Source organism: Panthera leo, chromosome E3 (assembly GCF_018350215.1).
Source record: "Panthera leo isolate Ple1 chromosome E3, P.leo_Ple1_pat1.1, whole genome shotgun sequence".
Taxonomy (NCBI): Eukaryota; Metazoa; Chordata; class Mammalia; order Carnivora; family Felidae; genus Panthera; species Panthera leo.
Window position 1 is genome coordinate 7,918,365 of NC_056694.1, and position 17,687 is coordinate 7,936,051.

At 58.3% G+C, this 17,687-nt stretch overlaps 2 protein-coding genes and 1 long non-coding RNA gene across 3 annotated transcripts; 2 read left to right on the forward strand and 1 right to left on the reverse strand.

Annotated features, from left to right (window-relative positions):
- Positions 1–706: 706 nt before the first annotated feature.
- On the reverse strand, positions 707–8,494 carry PLOD3 (procollagen-lysine,2-oxoglutarate 5-dioxygenase 3). Its single transcript, XM_042921908.1, has 19 exons — positions 7,532–8,494; positions 7,011–7,102; positions 6,716–6,852; positions 6,443–6,606; positions 6,187–6,299; positions 5,976–6,039; positions 5,471–5,568; positions 5,137–5,238; positions 4,847–4,972; positions 4,561–4,682; positions 4,216–4,320; positions 3,994–4,119; positions 3,620–3,761; positions 3,421–3,534; positions 3,137–3,205; positions 2,533–2,637; positions 1,845–1,991; positions 1,468–1,593; positions 707–1,153 (listed from the first exon to the last, which is right to left on the reverse strand). Exons 1-19 carry the CDS (start codon positions 7,644–7,646, stop codon positions 998–1,000), a joined length of 2,223 nt encoding a protein of 740 aa, XP_042777842.1. The 5' UTR covers positions 7,647–8,494; the 3' UTR covers positions 707–997.
- LOC122209755 lies at positions 3,695–6,512 on the forward strand. The gene is made up of 4 exons (XR_006197726.1): positions 3,695–3,786; positions 4,014–4,135; positions 4,233–4,326; positions 6,372–6,512. It is a non-coding gene; the product is annotated as an uncharacterized LOC122209755 (long non-coding RNA).
- Positions 8,495–8,584: 90 nt separating the features above from the next.
- On the forward strand, positions 8,585–14,304 carry ZNHIT1 (zinc finger HIT-type containing 1). Its single transcript, XM_042921910.1, has 5 exons — positions 8,585–8,682; positions 12,113–12,283; positions 13,581–13,660; positions 13,795–13,964; positions 14,059–14,304. The coding sequence occupies exons 1-5, from the start codon at positions 8,661–8,663 to the stop codon at positions 14,078–14,080; spliced, it is 465 nt and encodes a 154-aa protein (XP_042777844.1). The 5' UTR covers positions 8,585–8,660; the 3' UTR covers positions 14,081–14,304.
- The last annotated feature ends 3,383 nt before the right edge of the window (positions 14,305–17,687 follow it).

Sequence of the window (17,687 nt, forward strand, 5' to 3'; positions counted from 1 at the left end):
CCGGAAGACAGGTCTGGTTCCCATCAGCACAGCTGACAAGTGCCCAGCAGATAGGGGATGCTCAGTGCACGAGACAGGATGAACCAGAGTCTTCCAATGCCACAGACTGACACATCGTTTCTGTCCCTGTCCCCTGATTCACTCTCGTGCGGGTTTCCCCCTCCAGGGACCTCACCAGGAGGTATTTTCTCCCGTCCCTACTCAGCCGTCTTCCGTCTGCAGGGAGACCAGGGGGGAGATGTGCTGAGAAGTACGGCCAGAGAGATGCTCAGTCCACATGGAGGGGTGACCAGCCCCACCCATCAAGAAGGCAGGCTTGGGGCGCCGGGGTGGTTCAGTCGGTTAAGCGTTCGACTTCGGCTCAGGTCACGATCTCGCGTTGGTGGGTTCGAACCCGGCATCGGGTTCTGTGCTGACAGCTCAGAGCCTGGGGCCTGCTTCGGATTCTGTGTCTCCCTCTCTCTCTGCCCTTCCCCCCACTTGCGCTCTGTCTCTCAAAATAAAGAAAATAAAACAAACAAAAAAAGAGGCGGGGGTGACAGATATGGGATCCACGGAAGTTTCCAGGTTCCCACACTGCTCTACCATCTGCTTCTGCCTTTTCCTCTTCTCTGGTGTTTGTCTTTGGAGTAACTGCAGGCGTCCCCTCTACTCTGGTGGCAGGAGGGATCTGGGGTCAGTAGGGAGGCGAGAGACTTACAGGGACTCAAGGCTTACAAATCCTCCTTTATTGAGAGGGTGAGAAACAATAATTTATCACACGGGGAGCCCTCAGAGCCTTCTCCCCAGGGGTCCTTGGGGACTGTGGGGAAGGGCAAGGGGGGGCTCCAGGAGCTTCCTGAGAGGGCCGCGTGTTGGGGAGGGGGGGAGGCGACACATTCAGTCCCAGGCACACCGAACATCCGCTCAGGAAGCGAGGCGCCAGACAGACCCCCTTCCACGGAGGGGGCCCCGGGAAGGCACAGCGGCAGGGAAGGTCTGGCAGAGTGGTTGAGTGTCAGGGGTCGACAAAGGACACCATGATGTAGCGAGTGCCCCGAGTGGTGGGCAGCCCCTCGTGGTAGTGGGTGAGGCGGCCAGGATGCAGGAGCCCCCAGCCCTTCCGTGGGGACGAGACTATGCAGTCATAGCGCAAGAAGCGGCAGCCACCTCCCTGGAAGAGGACGGGGGACAGAAGCAGAGCGTGAGCATACAGGGGAGGGGGGGCGGGGCGAGGGCGAGGGGGGCGGGGCCTGGGGGGCAGACAGCCACAAGGGGGTGAGAGGCAGACAAGGGAGGCCCAGGAGGCCCAGGAGGGCGGGGCGGGCAGCCCGAGAGGACATGGGCGGGGGGGGGGGGGGGGGGGGGGGGGGGGGGCCAGGGTGGCTGACTGAACGCTGTCAGGAGCCAGGGGCAGGACGGCAAGGTCCAGGGGCAGAGTGTGTGCGCGCACGCGTGAGCGGAGGGCCCCCGGCGGTGCGGGCTCACCTCATAATCCAGGCCCTTGTGGTTGAGGGCGACGTTGAGAGTGAAGGTGGAGGAGTCGTGATGGGGCCGCAGAGACGGCTGCTCATCTGGCCGGTAGCGGACCACAAAGTTCATCACCGCCCGGGTCTGCGGGGGGGGGGGCGCGAGAGAACAGGCTGGAAGCGTGGCTGTGAGGTTGGGGGCGGGGGGGGGGGGGGTTGTGATGCTTCCGAGGGGGTGAAGGCCCTGTCCGAGGGAGGGGGCGGGGCTGCAGGGGTGTTGCTGCTAACTGCCCTCCGCCCCCGGACGCTACCAAGGCCCAAAGGGCGCTGCGTGGAGACTTCCAGCCAGGACCGGGGTGTGGGAAGGTGGAGGCGGGGCAGGGGGCAGCGGCCCACCTTGGTGTGGTAGCCTGGGAACAGGCTCTCCGTCATGGGCCCCACGTACGTCCTCAGCAGCTGCAGCCACTGGTCCTCATAGCCCACCTGCTTCATGTGGATGTCTACGGTGGGCACGTTCTCGTAGCCTCCAGCCAGCCTTGAGTCCTGCGGGCGGCCGGCACTGAGCCCCAACGGGGCGGTGCCAGCCTCCCCCTTCCTCTTGCTCTGGGACCTTAAAGCTCGTGGAACCTGGGTGGGTCTGGAAGCCTCGCCCACTCAGCCTGACTCGCTCCTGCAGGCCCTCTGTGTCTCAGCGAAGACGCCATCTCTTCTGCGAAGCCCCTCGGACCCCCCGTGTCTGGGCCGAGGGCCCCCCCCCGTGACTCCCACAGCATCTGGGCTGCCGGGCGCAGCCTTCAGAAGTAGCTCCTGCTACTGACTATAGCGGGTGAGGTGCAGGGGGGCTCGGCCAGCACCGCCCGGTGCACCACACCGCCTAGGTCAGTGGCCGGCACCTGGGACTTGCCTGCCCGGTTAGTGTTTCTTGAATGAACGAATGAATGAATGAACACAGTTGTGCCCTCTGTGGGTCCTCTCCCCCTTGGGGACCCCCTTTGGTGCCACTCTCTTGATTCCATGTCCCTGGCTCCCGGCCATACCTCCCTCCTCGGGGAGCCCTCCCTCCTCACTACCCAGCCCCCCTCACCTCATGCCGGCCTCCTGACCACTGGCCATAATGCTCCATTTCCTCCACCAGCTCGTCGCACATCTGGTCTGACAGCAGCGGGAACCAGTACACGTCTGGACACGGCTGAGAAGACAGGAGAGGAGCAACAGGGCCGGGGGATGCTTGGTGACCTCTCGGGGAGAAGCCAACCGAGCGGAGAAAAGGCCAGGAGCAGAAAGGGAAGCCAGGGGACGAGAGAAGCCGGGGACCTGGGGACCCGAGCGTGGGGACAGGCCATGGCCAGCGCCGGGCCAGGAAAGGCTGGGCCAGAGAAGGTGGCAGCGGCTCAGAGAACACGGCACAGGTGGCGGGGGGGGGGGTCCTGGAGCCCCGGGTTTGGAGCTTCTTTATGCTAACGGTCCCAGGAGAGAAGAGAGGACCGCTCCGATTGGTGGCAGGGTGGGAAGCTGAAGGCCCGTCCGCTCAGCCTGTGCCTTTATCTGCCCGGGCAGAGCATTCTGCCCAGGAGGGGGGTCTGTTTGGAGACCGCTAATCCAGGCGGCAGACTCAGGGCGCAACGGCCACCAGGACAGTCAGGGGTCCTGTGGCGGGGGGGGGGGGGGGGGGGGGGGGGGCGGTTCACCTGCTCCACGAGTCCCTGCCCTTCCAGGGCCCGGCTGTAGTTCTCGTGAATGTACTGCTCCCGCCAGTCCTGCGGCAGGGGAGGGGTGCGCGCTTTGACCTGTGCCCTCTTCGCGCCATCTGGTCCCCCCAAGGAAGCCCCGGCCCCACTGCCACGACCGCCCGTCCTCAGGCAGTAGCACACCTCGGAGGTGAGCACTGTGCGTGTGTGCGCGTGCACGTGTGCCTGCGTCCTCCTTTAGAGAAGGGCGCGCCGGTTCTCTGAGCGAGGGGCCCATCACTCACCAGGGGGTTGTCGAAGATTTGCCAGAGGTCAGGGTGCAGATGGTCTGTGTCATACCGAGAGGTGGCCAGGAGGCGACCAAATTCCTGCTGATTGCTGAGGTGGAGGAAGATGCCCTGGGGCCGGGTTGGGGGTCAGAGTGAGAAGACGCGGGTGGCTGCTTCCCAGCACCCCAGCATGGGGCCCCCGGGCCCCACTCACCTTGTCACGCAAGCTCTTACAGAAGGCCATGTCCGGGTCGGCGTCGCTGCCCGAGAACACCTCCCTCTGGGGCAGCTCTGTCCTCAGGGTCTCGCCACGGATCACGTACGCCTGGGATATATAGGGCACATTCCACACGCCCCTGGAGGCACCCGCACCGGGGTCAGGTGGGCACGATTCAACCCAGGAGCCCCTTCCCCCAGGGCACCCGCTCGCCAAGCCGCGGCCCCGGTGAAGCGCTGCCGGTCACCCCACCCCACAGCTGTGGCACTGCCGCCTGGAGGCCACGCCGGAGCCCTGGGAGCGGGGCCTCGGGAGGGCACGCGGGCGGCCGCAGGCCGGAGGGCAGGGGCCGCGGCCCCGGCAGGACTCACACTCGCTTCCGCTGCACTAGCTCCACGTAGTCCTCGGACCGAGCGTAGTACTCGTCGGGGCTCAGGGCTCCCCAGAAGTTGGACCACAGCTTCCCGTGGCGGGACAGCATGGGCGCTATCACCTTCCTGTGGACGGGCAGAGGTGAGCCCCGTCCCCAGGGAACAAGTCGGGGGCTCCCCGGAGACCAGCTGGGGTCCCTCCGGCCGAACGGGGCAAGCGACCTGTTCTCTTCAATGAGGATGCGCAGGGTCTGCTGGTTGGTGATGACGGCGTCAGCATCCAGGCTGAAGTAGAATTCGCACTCGGGGTCCTGCCGACAGCTGTCCCTGGAGGTGACAGATCAACGAACAGATGAGCTAAGACGGGAGCAGGCGGGGGGAGGAGGGGGCCGTGGGGGGGGGGGCGGTGCGCTTGCCTCCCCAGGACCCCGAGGTTCTCCTGGCTGGGAGGGCGCCCCTGGGAGGCCGAGCAGAGACCACGTGGTGAACGGAGAGGAACGACAGAGGCTACGTCCCTTCCTCCTCCCCCCCCCCCCCCCCCGTCCGCCCCTCCCAGTGCTCACTCACATGGCCATGTCCCTGGCCTCGCCCGGGGTCAGGGCCTCCTCCGGCCCCACGAGCTTCACCGCTGAGAAGTGGCCCTGGAGCTGGGGCCAGGAGTCTGCAATGTGGGGCTCATGGTACACCTCCTGGAGATGGGGGGAGAGATGGGAGGAGGGGAGAGAGAGGGCAGAAAAACGGCGCCTGAGGAACAGGAGGGGGAAGGTGGTGAGCGGAAGGGGTGTAGGAAGGAGTCTGGGCCGATCCGGTGGGGGCAGGGCCCTTTGGGAGGCTGCGCAGGGGGGCGTCTCACGTTGTTATGCAGGAACAGGGTGACCCTGTCAGGGGGGTAGTCCAGGAGCAGGAGCCGCTGCAGGAAGCGGGGCAGGAACGGGGTAGGCTGTTCCACGAACACGGCCAGAAGCACCCGGGGGGGAGGCTGCAAGATACGACACCTTGGGGCTCAGAGGAGAGCCCAGGCCTCCCCCTGGTGTGTCCCGGGGGTCCCCAGGAGCTTTGCCCCGTGCGCTGCTGTCCCGCATGCTCTCCCCGCACCCCTTGCCTCAGTGCCTTGTCCTGCCCGACCCTGGCACCCCTCCTCACCTGCCCCCCCGGGAGTATCCTCCGGTCCCGGCCGCAGAACCCACAGCCTCCCTGAGGAGTCCAGCCATTAGGGACATAGTTTCCCAGGTAATTCAGCTGGAGCTGTTGGAAGAGGCAGTGAGAGGCTGAAGCAAAGGAGCCCAGCAGGAGAGGGGCGGAGAGTCAGGAGGATGGGCAGGGGACAGGGCAGGAGGGGAAGGGATGGACACTTAGACCCTCTCCCATCGCCTCTGCCTCGGGGGCTGGGGAGGAATGGCTGTCCAGAAGGGATGGAGGTACCCAGGGGCAGGGGGCAGGTCTGACTGGGGCAGGGGCAGGGTCTGTGGGTATAAACCTTAGTCGGACCGTTCCCATGGACCACAACGGGAAGTGTGTCATAGGCCACATTCCGGATACGCACGCGATTCCGATCAAACTTTAAAACTATCTCATCTGGGGAAGAAAGGGCCAGCTTTACACTCCCTTCCTCTCAAGGCTGCCAAGCAACAGATGCTTCTAAGTATGGTGGGCGGGGGACCCCAGCTTCTCTAGAGGGTGAAGGACTGTGGCTCCGGGGGGGGGGCGAGGATAGGCTACCTTCTCTCTCCGAGGGTACTGACCAGGCTACTGCCACCCTGGGGCGCTCCACCACACTACCTGGGTGACCGGGGCGAGTCCCCAGTCCCTCGGAAAGGCAGCGTCCTCACCCGTGACAGGTGGTAACCACAGACCCTCCCTTGGTAGGATTGTTGGGTTAAACGAAATTACAGAAGTAGAGCCCCGACCCAGAGCCTTGGCACAAAGTACGTGTCCAACAGATGCTAGGCACAGCGACCCCCTCCGGCTGCCTTTCTCCTCACCCAAAGCCCCATTGAGGTTCTGAAAGATCCGGGATTTATGATCCAGATTGAGGCTGAGTTTCTCCTGCATGGGATGAGATGGGGCAGTTAACCGAGGAGCGGGTGGGCCATCATTCCCCACTCTTTTTACTTCCTCCCTGAAGCTCTATAGCCCGAATGACGCCTGCAGCCCTGCGGGGCTGTGAGGGGCCGCCCTCCCCGCCATCCCCACCCTCAGCCCTGGGTCCAGGTAGAGCCGTGTGTAGAACAGCTGGTCGTCATCATCATCCTCGTACTTCCACTGGCGGACGACTCGGTGGATGGTGGGGGCAAAGCCGATGAACCCTGCGAGGGGTGGGGAGGTGCTGGCTCCAAGACTCTTAGGGTCCCAGACACCCGTCCCCACCCCCTCTCTAGCCCGAAGGCGCCTGGAACATCCCAAGCCCCACCACTCTTGGCCCCTCAGCCTTGGGCACTCTGCCACTCACCACCAGAGTTGAGGAAGCGCTTCCCCGTGCCCACCTCAGGGTACTGCTCCGCCAGCCCCCACTCGGGCCAGCAGAAGCCCTCGGCAGAGAAGAGCAGGCGGCTCCCACTCTGGACGAACTTCTTCAGCAGCTCGGAGGGGCTGCCAGCCAGAATCACGTCGTAGCTGGGCGAGGAAGAGGGGCCTGAGCAGGACAGCCACTAGAAACCTCAGTATCCTTACCCGCCCCTCCAGCTTGCCCCTCCCCCCTGTCCCCCAGCCCCAGCCCCTTTACCTGTCCACGAACATGATGACCATATCCTCCCGGTCAGCATATTTCTCCATTTCCTTCTTTAGCCACCTGACCTTCTGTCCTCCACCAACCGTTCGGGCCACATCACCCCCTCGCCACTCCTGTCCCAGGCCCAGGGTCTGTGGGGGCGGAGACCCGCGGTGCCGGGGCAGGGCTCAGCCGGCCCGGTGGGCCCTCCTGACCAGGCTCACCGTGGGGCCCCAGGCATCCAGCCCTCAGCCCGCTCCAGGGGCAGCAAATCCCCTCCTAGGGGCCACGAGGGCATTCCTCTCCTCACCCGCACTGTGTAGTTGAAGAACTCCGCTGACCGCAGGAAACGCCGGTATCCTTCCGTCTCGGCTGTGGCCACCGTGATCACCAGCAGCTTCTCTGTCACCAGCCGGGTATTGGCGCTCGGGACCCGCTCACCCAGCTCACTGCCCCACGAGCTCCGCTCACCGCAGGCCCCCTTGCCCTCCCTCCGACTCTGCCCCTGCCCTTCTATTATTATTATTATTATTATTATTTTTTTTTTCCGATTCCCTCTTAAACTCTTCTCAACCAAAACTTCGGCCCCAGTTGAGAGCTGGGTGGGAGAGACACCCAGGAATCCGGGATGAGTTCACATGCAGAGGCTGGAAATCCCAGCTCGGGGTGGAGGTGTGGGGTAGGTGGGCGAGGGGCCGCGCGATTCGTCCCACGGAGGGCCCAAGGGCTTGGGAGAGGCCGGCCACCCCCTCCAGGCCTCCACCCCCCCTCCCGGACCCTGCGGGCAGACACGCAAAACCCGCATCCACTCGCCGCTCCCGGGGCTCTCACCTGGGTTGACCGGGTCTCTGCCCCGGGGACGGTCGGAAGCAGGGGTCGCAGGAGGCGGGAGCAGCAGCAGCAGGATTCCCAGCAGGAGCCGGAGTCCCGGGCCCCAGGAGGCCATGGCGAGGAGCCGGCAGAGAAGGCACAGAGGCCCGCAGGGCGCCTGGGCTGTGCGCCTGGATCCCAACTCCGGGGAGGGGCTGTGGGCAGAGGGACCGGGGCTGCCTTGCGGCCCGCTGTGAGGAGGTACAGGGCTCGGGCTCCGCCCTGGAAAAAAGGCGTAGCCCGAGGCTACTGAAAACTCGAGAAGCCGGCGCCGTAGACAAGGCGAGGATTGTCCCCGGGCGTGAGCGCGCGGGCTGCACGGAGCCAGCAGAGGGGGCGCCCGGCCGGGAGGCGGGGGGCTCGGGCCGGCGGTCGCGAGCCGAGGACTTCGGTCTGAGCCAGCCCGGCCCAGCGCCGCCTGACACACGAGGAAACTGAAACCCGGAGAGGGGAAGTGACCCCCAGCAGGTCCGGCGGGATGCGGAGGCGGGTCTTTGCCACAGCTCTGCCGGGAGCGGCCGGGCGGAAGGCCGGGAAAGCACGGCGTGGGGGCGCTCGGAGCGGGGACGAGCGGAGCAGCGGGCGGCAAGGAGGGAGAAGGCCGAGGAGTCTGCGGCGCCAGGGGCGCAGGGGGTTGAGGTTTCGGCAGAGGGTCACCAAGGGCCTCTCGGATTGCCCACTCAAGCCTACGCACTCTCTTTGGTAGTCCAGCCCATCATCTCTGCCGCCCCGGGAAGAAATCTCCAGGGACTGCCTTTGTGATGGTGGCATCTTCAGAAGGACGACGAAAGGGAAATAACATTTCTCAAAAGACCACTGGTACCACCTCTTTAAAATGATCCACGTAGGGGACCCCACAAAATACACAGCCACCCTGAGGCCGGAAGTGGTTTTGCCCCTATAAAATATGGCGGAAAGCTTTCTGGTCTCCTAGGGAACATCACGTAATGGGTGGAAGCTTTGGGAATTCTAGTGGGATAGTTCTGCGCACGCGCAAAAGCACGCGCTGCCGGAAGTGATGACACGCCTTCCACAGCGGGTGCTTTAGCACGCGTGCGCAGGAGGCTCTTCCGTCAGCTGTGTTGTGGAAATGGTGGAGAAGAAAACTTCGGGTATGTGAGCCCCGGGCGGTTGGCCCCTTACCGCCTCCCAAATCCGAACCTGGCCTAGGATGTTCTCAACCAGTTATTAGTCTCAAATCCCTTCCCCGGCGCTCGGGCCCTGGCGTCGGGGTCGCCCCTCAGACCATCCATTCATGTTTAATTGATGCCTGCCTGCTCCACGTCGGGCGCCGGGGTTGGAGAGAGGAAAAAGATCCCTATCATCCCCAAACTGGCTTTCTGGGAGGGGAACAGACACGCAGGCCTGCCACTGCACTTCAGGGTGATACGTGCGATGGCAGAGGGGAGCACAGCTCCTGGGCGCGGGGAGGAGTGGCACCTAACCTAGCTTCTGGGATGGAGGGCACCGGGAAGAGGGAGGGGGAAAACGCTTGGATGGAGGCTTGAAAGTCGGGTTAAGGTTTCACTCGGTGCAGTTGCGCCGAGGCTCATTCCCGGCAGCGTGAACCGCGCGTGCAAAGGCAGGAAAGCAAGAGAAAGCAAGTCGCTTGGGGAGCCAAGTTCACGGTTCGGGGCTTGCGGAGGAATAGCAAGAATAGTCTGGAGGGTTGGGGAAAGGTACACCTGAAAGGCATCCTGTATAGTGCCAGAGAGTTTGAATTCTCTGGAGAGGGCAGTGGGGAATCATTACAGGCTCTCTTAAGGCAGGGGAGTGACCGAAAGAGATTTATCTTTTAGAGAGGCAGTTCTGGCTTCAGTGCGGAGCAGCGCTGTATGGCGGAACTTTCTGGAATGATGGGAATGGTCTTAGCACCGTGTAGGATGGCAGCCTTTAGCCACCTGTGGCGGTTGAGCATGTGAAATGTGGCTAGTGCCACGGAGGAACTGAATTTTAGATTTTAAACTTACTTAATCCACATCATTTAAACAACCACAGGTGAGTAGTGGCTACCCCCTTGTACAGCGCGGGTCTAGAGACTGGAAGGCAATTAAGGAGCCATTGAGTAGTCCCCACAAGAGATGTGGGTGGAGCAGTCCGCCAGATTGACTTTTTAATGAATCCGATCGTGTCAGCATTTCTTAAACTCTTTGCTGGATCTCCATTATTCTCAGTATAAATCCCCAAATCCAAAGTTCTTTAGACACTTACAGGTAAGACTGTTAACAGCGGGCCTGACTTTATAACCACACAGCACCCCCTCCCTACGTGCTTTATATTACCAGCCATACCGAACTTTTTATAATTTATTGAAGGCACCACAGTCTGCGATCCAAGCCTTCTCCCATGCTGGTATGAAAGCCTGAAACACCCTTTTCTCTCCCCCAACCAAAGTAACTTCTATTCATTAGTCAGATCTCAACCTAGACTTCTTATTTTCCTCTGGAAAATCTTTTGACTACCCCAGGGCCAGTTGGGTGTTTCTGGCATGTGCCCCCGTAGCACCGTGTACTTCCTTGTGCTAACATATCCTGTGCTCTGCTCATTTGTTTGATCATTTGTATTCCCCACTAGACTATAAGCTCATGTATTCCCAGAACCAAGGGCACCGCCCGGTACCTGGGAGGGAGGCAGTATACAGTGATCCAGAGCTGGGAAGCTCTGCGTTCTTCCCAAGCCACATACCAGCTACATGAGCTTTGGACATGTTTCTTAACCTCTGAACTTTAGTAAACTGGGGATGATAATGATATCTCTCGCGTTGGGTTGATAAAGAGTTAAAGCTCTTACACAAAGAGCTTAGCATAGCGTCTGGCTCATAGTGCGTGCCCGGTGTTAGCCCCTGGTGCTGATGCTATTTATTTTGGTTACAGGCACTCGATAAATACCTGTTCAATGAATAAAGAGATAATTTTGTGTAGAGTTGTGAGACCCTGATAAAGAGAGAAGTTTAAAATAACTCCTAGGTTTCTTGTTTAGGATGCCTGTGCAGATGGTTCTGTTTACTCAGTTCAGGAAGAGAAGCAGACTTGGAGGGGAAGATTTAAAATTTTGGGCTGCAGTGCCGAAGGGGTCATCTCTGATTACTGCTCGAAGCCTGTCATGTGGCCTGCCCTCTCGCCTCTAAGGAGAGGGCTGTCCCCATCTCTTTCTGAGTCTGATCTCTCTTCCTGGGATTGCAAACCCAAACATAGGGCTGTCTCTCCCAAAAGCAAATGACTCCAAAAAGTGGTTCTCTCAATCCTGAACCTTCTCCTGAGCTCCACAACTGGCTGTTCAACTGGTTGCAGGAAGTCAGCTGCTGACCTCACCATTTAATTTTTAAGTTTACTTATTTTGAGAGAGAGACAGAGAGAGAGAGAGAGGAGTGGGGGCAGAGAGAGAGGGACAGAGAGAATTCCAAGCAGGCTCTGCACTGTCATTACAGAGCCCAACGCGGGGCTTGAACCCACAAACCGTGAGATCATGACCTGAGCTGAGATCAAGAGTTGGATGCTTAACTGACTGAACCACCCAGGCGCCCCATTGACCTCACCATTTTAAACCTCTCTCTTCTTACCTACCGGCTGTTCACTGGGATCAGATAATTCTACACAAAATGTCTCCTTCTTCATTAAACACATTTGCTGAGTGCTTTTCACCATCAGAAAAACCTGAAGTCACATCAGGGATGCAAATGAAGGGATTCTTTCCACCAGAGGGAAATAGTCAGTAAAGTCTCAGGGTGTAGTAAAAGGAAGATTTTAGAAATACACACTGGATTTGGCCCTAGGGCATCGCCAGGGTCCTGAGTGTGAGTAGTTCCCACTGAATGGGAGTCATTTTGCTGGGGGTTGAAGAGTGGATGGGAGGTGAGGAAATGAAGCTTCCCATGGGCGATTCTCTCAAAGATGAGTCTTTGTGAATTTGGGTCAACACGTGAGGGTTTGGCAGGTTTTTCCAGTGAAGGGAAGGTCCCTGTTGGGGAAGAGGGTTTGAAGATGCAGGAGGGACAGAAGGACCCGAGCTGGAGATGGAGGGTTGGGTTTAGCAATGGGACTCAGTGGAGGGGTAGGGGGTGCATCCTCTTGGAATGGAGGGAAGGCGGGTGCCAGGCAGTTATATTTGAGAGCGGGCTGGAGGATGAGCATCTCTACGCGTGTCCTTTGAAGTAGGAAATGAGATTGCTAAGCATGACGGCTGAGTGCATGAAGGTCCCAGTGGAGGCTGCAAGCCCTGCGTGTACAGTGGTCCCCATCTGCACGGTTGTATGATTTCTGCCAGCAGTGAGAGGTCTCCAGGAGGCATCTCGTTGGCTGGGTCTGGGGATTGGGAGGAAAGGCCAGGGCCAAAGGCATGAGTGACTGAAATGACAGCCTTGTTAGCCAGGAGGGAGGCAAGCCAGAGGGGCTAATATATTGGGCGACGGTACAGGCGCCAAGGGCTTGGTGACTCAGATGACATCAGAGAGCTGTGGTTCCGTCCGCACGCTTCCCGGAACCAAGGCCAGCCCAGCTTCTCTCTTCCTGTGCCCTCATGACTCCCTGGCTCTGCCCCACCCAGTTCGCTCCCAGGACCCTGGACAGCGGCGGGTGCTCGACCGGGCCGCCAGACAGCGCCGCATCAACAGGCAGCTCGAGGCCTTGGAGAATGACAACTTCCAGGACGACCCCCATGCAGGACTCCCCCAGCTCGGCAAAAGGCTGCCTCAGTTTGATGATGATGCAGACACCGGTGAGGCAGGGGTAGAAGGAGGCAGGTGGAGGGAGGGAGGACCGGGCTGGGGAGGCAAGGCCAAAGGAAGGGGGAGGGGTCTGCCTGGAGACAGATTGTAGAGGGACATCGGGTTGGGGCAGGGGGTGGGGGGGCAGATGACACAGGAGCCCCTCTGGCTTTGTCAGGGACTGGCTTCTGTGACTTCTGTGACTGTGAGCCAGCTGCTCTCCCCCTCTGCGTCACCTTCCTCTAGCACATGTAGAGTAAAGAACATGGAGAGCTGAGCTCCGGGAGCACTTCCAGCTCTGACTTAGAGCCTTGGACTTAGGGGAGCGTGGAGATGAATGTAGGAGCAGGTTAGAGAAGTGAGGGGAGGGATACACGGTGGTGAGAGGCCGACTCAGAACCCAGGTGAGCGTGTGTGCAGGGAGTGGACACATGAGTGTCGAGAACGATGGCACAGAGAAAGATGGTGTCTTTCCTGGCACGTGCCAGGTAACTATAGTTGACCTTTGAGCAACAGGGGTTTGAGCTGCAGGGGTCCACTTGTACGTGGGATTTGTTCAGTCGGTGCTGTAAATATATTTGCTCTCATGATTTTCTTTCTTTTTTCTTAAGTTTTTTTTTTTTTAGTGTTTGTTTATTTTTGAGAGAGATGGAAACAGCATGAGCGGAGGAAGGGCAGAGAAAGGGAGAGAGAGAATCCCAAGCAGGTTCCGTGCTGCCAGCACAGAGCCTGATGCAGGGCTGGAACCCCATGAAACTGTGAGATCATGACCTGAGCCGAAAGCAAAAGTTGGACGTTTAACTGACTAAGTGCCCCCCCCCTTATAGTTTACTTAATATTTTGTTTTCGCTAGTGTTGTTTTAAGAATACAGTATAGGGGCGCCTGGGTGGCTCAGTCGGTTGAGCGCCGACTTCGGCTCAGGTCACGATCTCACGGTCCGTGAGTTCGAGCCCCACATCGGGCCCCTGTGCTGACAGCTCAGAGCCCGGAGCCTGTTTCAGATTCTGTGTCTCCCTCTCTCTGACCCTCCCCCATTCATGCTCTGTCTCTCTCTGTCTCAAAAATAAATAAACGTTAAAAAAAAAATTAAAAAAAAAATACAGTATATAATACCTGTAACATACAAAACATACGTTAACCGACTGTTTATATTGTCAGAAAGGCTTCTGGTCACCAGTAGGCTATTTGATGTTGTTTTCTGGGGAGTCCAGAGTTATACACAGGTCTTGGACTACGTGGAGGAGGCCAGCACCCCAACCCCTGTGTTGTTCAAGAGTCAACTGTAATTAATTGTTTTTCCTCTGTAGGGAAGAAAAAGAAGAAAACTCGAGGCGATCATTTTAAACTTCGCTTCCGAAAGAACTTTCAGGCCTTGCTAGAGGAGCAGGTGAGAGGGCGTGGCCCCGGGGACTGGGAGGGCCCCACGGGCAAGGAAGGAGCCCGCAGAGGTCCTTGTCCCAGGTCGGTGTTTGCCACGTGGGTGGGCGGAGGAGGTGTGGAGCCTTCCCCTTGTCTCTACAGAACCTGAGCGTGGCCGAGGGCCCCAACTATCTGACAGCCTGTGCGGGTCCCCCCTCCCGGCCTCAGCGGCCCTTCTGTGCCGTCTGCGGCTTCCCCTCCCCATACACCTGCGTCAGCTGTGGCGCCCGGTACTGCACGGTGCGCTGTCTGGGCACCCACCAGGAGACCAGGTGAGCTCAGAACCTCCCCTGCGCCCACATCCTCTCCTTCCTATCCCCCGGCCTCCCGGGACCTCTCCTCCTCCTGGGCCTCCACTGCCTGCAGGTGCCTGAAGTGGACTGTGTGAGCCTGGGAGTCCCCAGAGGGGAAGGCCCTCTGCACCCCACCTCAGCCTCGGAGAAGGCTTGGCCAAGGAGAGAGGTGCTCTTCTGGACCGAGAGAGGAGCCGTTCACGCCCAGCAAAGCTGTGTCCTACCTGCCAGGGAAGACAGGCCTAGTCCCGGGGACTGTTTGGGGGGAAATGGGCTGGGCCCTCAGCGTGCTGTAGTAATAAAAGGTGTCATCCGAGGAGGAACCTGCCTCTTTGGTCACGTGGTGGTTTGGGCATGAGGGTCACGGGTCTCCGTGCTGTTCACTGCTCCGTGGGTTTTCCTTCTATGCGTCAGTCACCCCTCCCACTGTCTGTCTCCCTGGGTTCCCTGACCGAGGAAGATTTTGTCCCATTCTGCTGCCACGCCCACATCTCAGCCTTCTTTGGCTGTCGCTTTATGTCATTTTTTGATGATGGATTCGGTGCATTTGCTTTTGCTTTTTGTTTCTGTAGTTCTCCCGAGTATCATTTGAGCACAGTTAGGACTGGGTGACAGGGAAGTGGAGTGAGGGCTGGGGGTGGGGCACAGGAGGAGACTGAGGGAGGAGCCAGCCCCCTGTCTTCATCCTCTGATACTTAACCAGGTAGAGAGATCAGCCCTCACCCTTGGTGCTGCCTCCAGAGGAGGCTGCTGTTACCAGGGGCCGCAGTGTGCAAAATTATTAGTATCCGAGAAAACCCAGACATTTCTGGAGGCATGGGGGAATTCACGATATAGAGGCCTCTGTTCTTGGTGGCCCTGGGCGCTGTAATTCTTGTGTGCTGTTAAAGCTTCTTACACTCAGGCCTCCTCTAAGTGGATTGTGTGCTATGAGCTTATAAGCTCCTTGGAGTTGTCTTAAGGCTCTGTATCCTGTTGGAACTTAGCAAAGCACATGCTTAGGAAGCATTTTTGAACAAGTAACCTCAGTGAGATATTAATGAGATCCAGTAAATTCGGTGTTAGACATCTTTATAGGCTCTCCTCCCCCCTTTTGGGACTTTCCTACAGCTGGCTCAGGTGTCCCAGGGCCTGCCTGAGAAACTGCCTGCCCTTTCTCTGGAGACTGGAGGTGGGGTCAGTGGTGTCGGTGGCCGCCCCAAGTTGAATGGTGGTGAGGGTGCGGTTTGAGGACAATCCCAAGTGGTTTTAAAAGATGGCTGTACGTTTTTTGACAACCCTTTGATCGAAAGGTAGGGTCTTTGTCCCCTTTCCCTGGGATCTAGGCAGAATTCTGACTGCTTCAACGAGTACAGGGTGGCAGAGGTGAGACCGTGTGACATTCAAGGATAGGTGATAAAAGGCAGGGAAGCTTCTGCCTTGTCAACTAGGACACTTGAGTTTTAGATCCCTCAGCCACCATGTAAGAAATCCAGCCATCCTCCAGGCGCCTGGGTGGCTCAGTAGGTTAGGAGTCCAACTCTTTAAAAAAAAAAAAAATTTTTTTTTAATGTTTACTTATTTTTGAAGGAGAAAGAGACAGAGCGTGAGCAGGGGAGGGGCAGAGAGAGAGGGAGACATAGAATCTGAAGCAGGCTCCAGGCTCTGAGCTGTCAGCACAGAGCCCGATGCAGGGCTCGAACTCATAAGCTGTGAGATCATGACCTAATCCGAAGTCAGATGCTCAACTGACTGAGCCACCCAGGTGCCCCAGGAGTCCAACTCTTGATCTCAGCTTGGGTCTTGATCTCAGAGTTATGAGTTTGAGCCCCGTGCGGGGCTCCACGCTGGGTGTGAAGTCTACTAAAGACAAAGGAGGAAAGGAAAGAAAAGGAAGGGAAAGGAGAAAGGGAGAGGCAGAGAAAGAAAGAAAAATCAAGAAATCCAACTATCCTGAAGCCGCCTTGCTATGAGGAAGCCTAGGCCACACAGAGAGGCCACACGCAGGTGGCTGAGTCAAGCCTTCAAGCCATTCTAGCCTAGGCTTCCATTGTGATAGTGAAGACACATCCAGGTAATTCTGGCACCCAGGCATCGAATCACCCTCAGCTGTTTGAGTCTTCATGACTGTGTCCTCACTGTCATGGAGCAGACACAAGCCGTCCCTGCCACACTCCAAATTCTGACCTACAGTATCCATGTGTATAACCAAATGGTTTATGCCACTGAGTCTTGGGATGGTCAGAAAGCAATAGTAACTGGGACACCAGGAACCCAGTTTGCTGGCATCTAACTTCTGGCCTCAATTTGTGTCTCCCTCCCACGAAAGGAAACTTTTCTAGGCCCTAACCTTTCTATTTTCCTCTCTATCAAGAAGTACATGCAAGGGGGAACATTGCTGCCTCAGTCAGTAGAGCATGCGACTCTTGATCTCAAGGTCGTGAGTTCAAGCTCCACACTGGGCGTGAAGCCTACTTAAAAAAACAAAACAAGTACACGCAGGAAAGAAAATAGAAGGGCACCTGGGTGGCTCAGTCAGTTAAACAGCCGACTCTTGATTTTGGCTCAGGTCATGATCTTGTGGTTCGTGAGTTCGAGCCCCGCATTGGGGCTGACAGCACGAGCCTGCTTGGGATTCTCTCCCTCTCCTTGTGCCCCTCTCCAGCTTGCATGTGTGCGCTCTCTCTCTCTCAATAAACTTAAAAAAAAAAAAGAGGAAGGAAGGAAATAGAAGAAAAGACTATTTCTTGGTGGAGAAATACATCAGTGCTTCGCTGTGATCACCTCCATTGGAACTCCTGTCAGATTTGCACTGAGTTAGTAGTCTCTGGTTTCTTTCCTAAATTCACTGGCTTTGTTTCATATTTTGCTGATATGAAAAGAATCACTTAGATTCTGCCTGGTGGAAGATGTGTCTACTCAGGGGCACGCCCAGCCTTCCCCAACTGACCTTCACAGGACAGAGCTGGACCCAATGGCTTCCCATTGCTCTGAGCTGAGTGGCTCCGGGAGTCGTCTGTTGACATCCTCTAGGAAGGGATCGCTGGACCCCTCCACTTCAAAGCACACATCCCTTAGGGAAAGCCTTGAACAATTTTGCCCGCTCCCTGTGTGCTAGGGAGATGGGTTTTCACCCGGGTCTTTGGGAAATCTACACTGTGCCAAAAGCTTGTAGGGGCTGGACCCCGTGTCATGGGATGGAGGAGACAGCCTCCTCCTGGGTACACAGGGGAAGGAGGGGCTAACCCTCCGGACTGGAAGGCTAGAGCCTGGGGGCTTACTCCCAAAGCCCTCAATGGCAGGTGAGTTCAGTTGATGGGAATGAGTTTGGAAAGCCAGAAATTCCAGGGAGCAGGCCAGTTGTATCTTTGGTCTCGAACAGATCGTGGTCGTACTGCTCACTAACTGTGTAGCGTGGACAGGTCACTTCACCTCTCTGAACCTCTTCCAGCCACTAGCCAGATAGAGGGAAGAATAAATGGGACAGAGCACCAGCCCAGTGCAGGGGCTGGGCGTGGGGCGGGGGGGGGGGGGGGGGTTGTCCCTCTCCTTCCATTGGACGCCAGGCCCCTCTCTTGTGGCCTCGTTTTCCTGTCTCCCAGGCCAGCCCAGGGCCCAGTGCCATGTCTGAGCCGGACACCATCAAGTCAGACACGCACCAGCAATGTGCAGGCCTCTGTGAAGAGACGTTCAAAGACTTTGCTGGAAGCTATTGAACCTTTC

Excerpts from the sequence above, each read along its gene's own strand:
- PLOD3 (XM_042921908.1), bottom strand. The coding sequence starts at position 7,646 with ATGGCCTCCTGGGGCCCGGGACTCCGGCTCCTGCTGGGAATCCTGCTG. Across the intron at positions 4,321-4,560 it reads GAGGCCAGGGACATGGCCAT|GGACAGCTGTCGGCAGGACC; the intron begins GTGAGTGAGCAC and ends TGTCACCTCCAG. Across the intron at positions 1,992-2,532 it reads GGTCAGGAGGCCGGCATGAG|GACTCAAGGCTGGCTGGAGG; the intron begins GTGAGGGGGGCT and ends GGCCGCCCGCAG.
- ZNHIT1 (XM_042921910.1), top strand. The coding sequence starts at position 8,661 with ATGGTGGAGAAGAAAACTTCGG. Across the intron at positions 8,683-12,112 it reads GGTGGAGAAGAAAACTTCGG|TTCGCTCCCAGGACCCTGGA; the intron begins GTATGTGAGCCC and ends TGCCCCACCCAG. Across the intron at positions 13,661-13,794 it reads AGGCCTTGCTAGAGGAGCAG|AACCTGAGCGTGGCCGAGGG; the intron begins GTGAGAGGGCGT and ends TTGTCTCTACAG.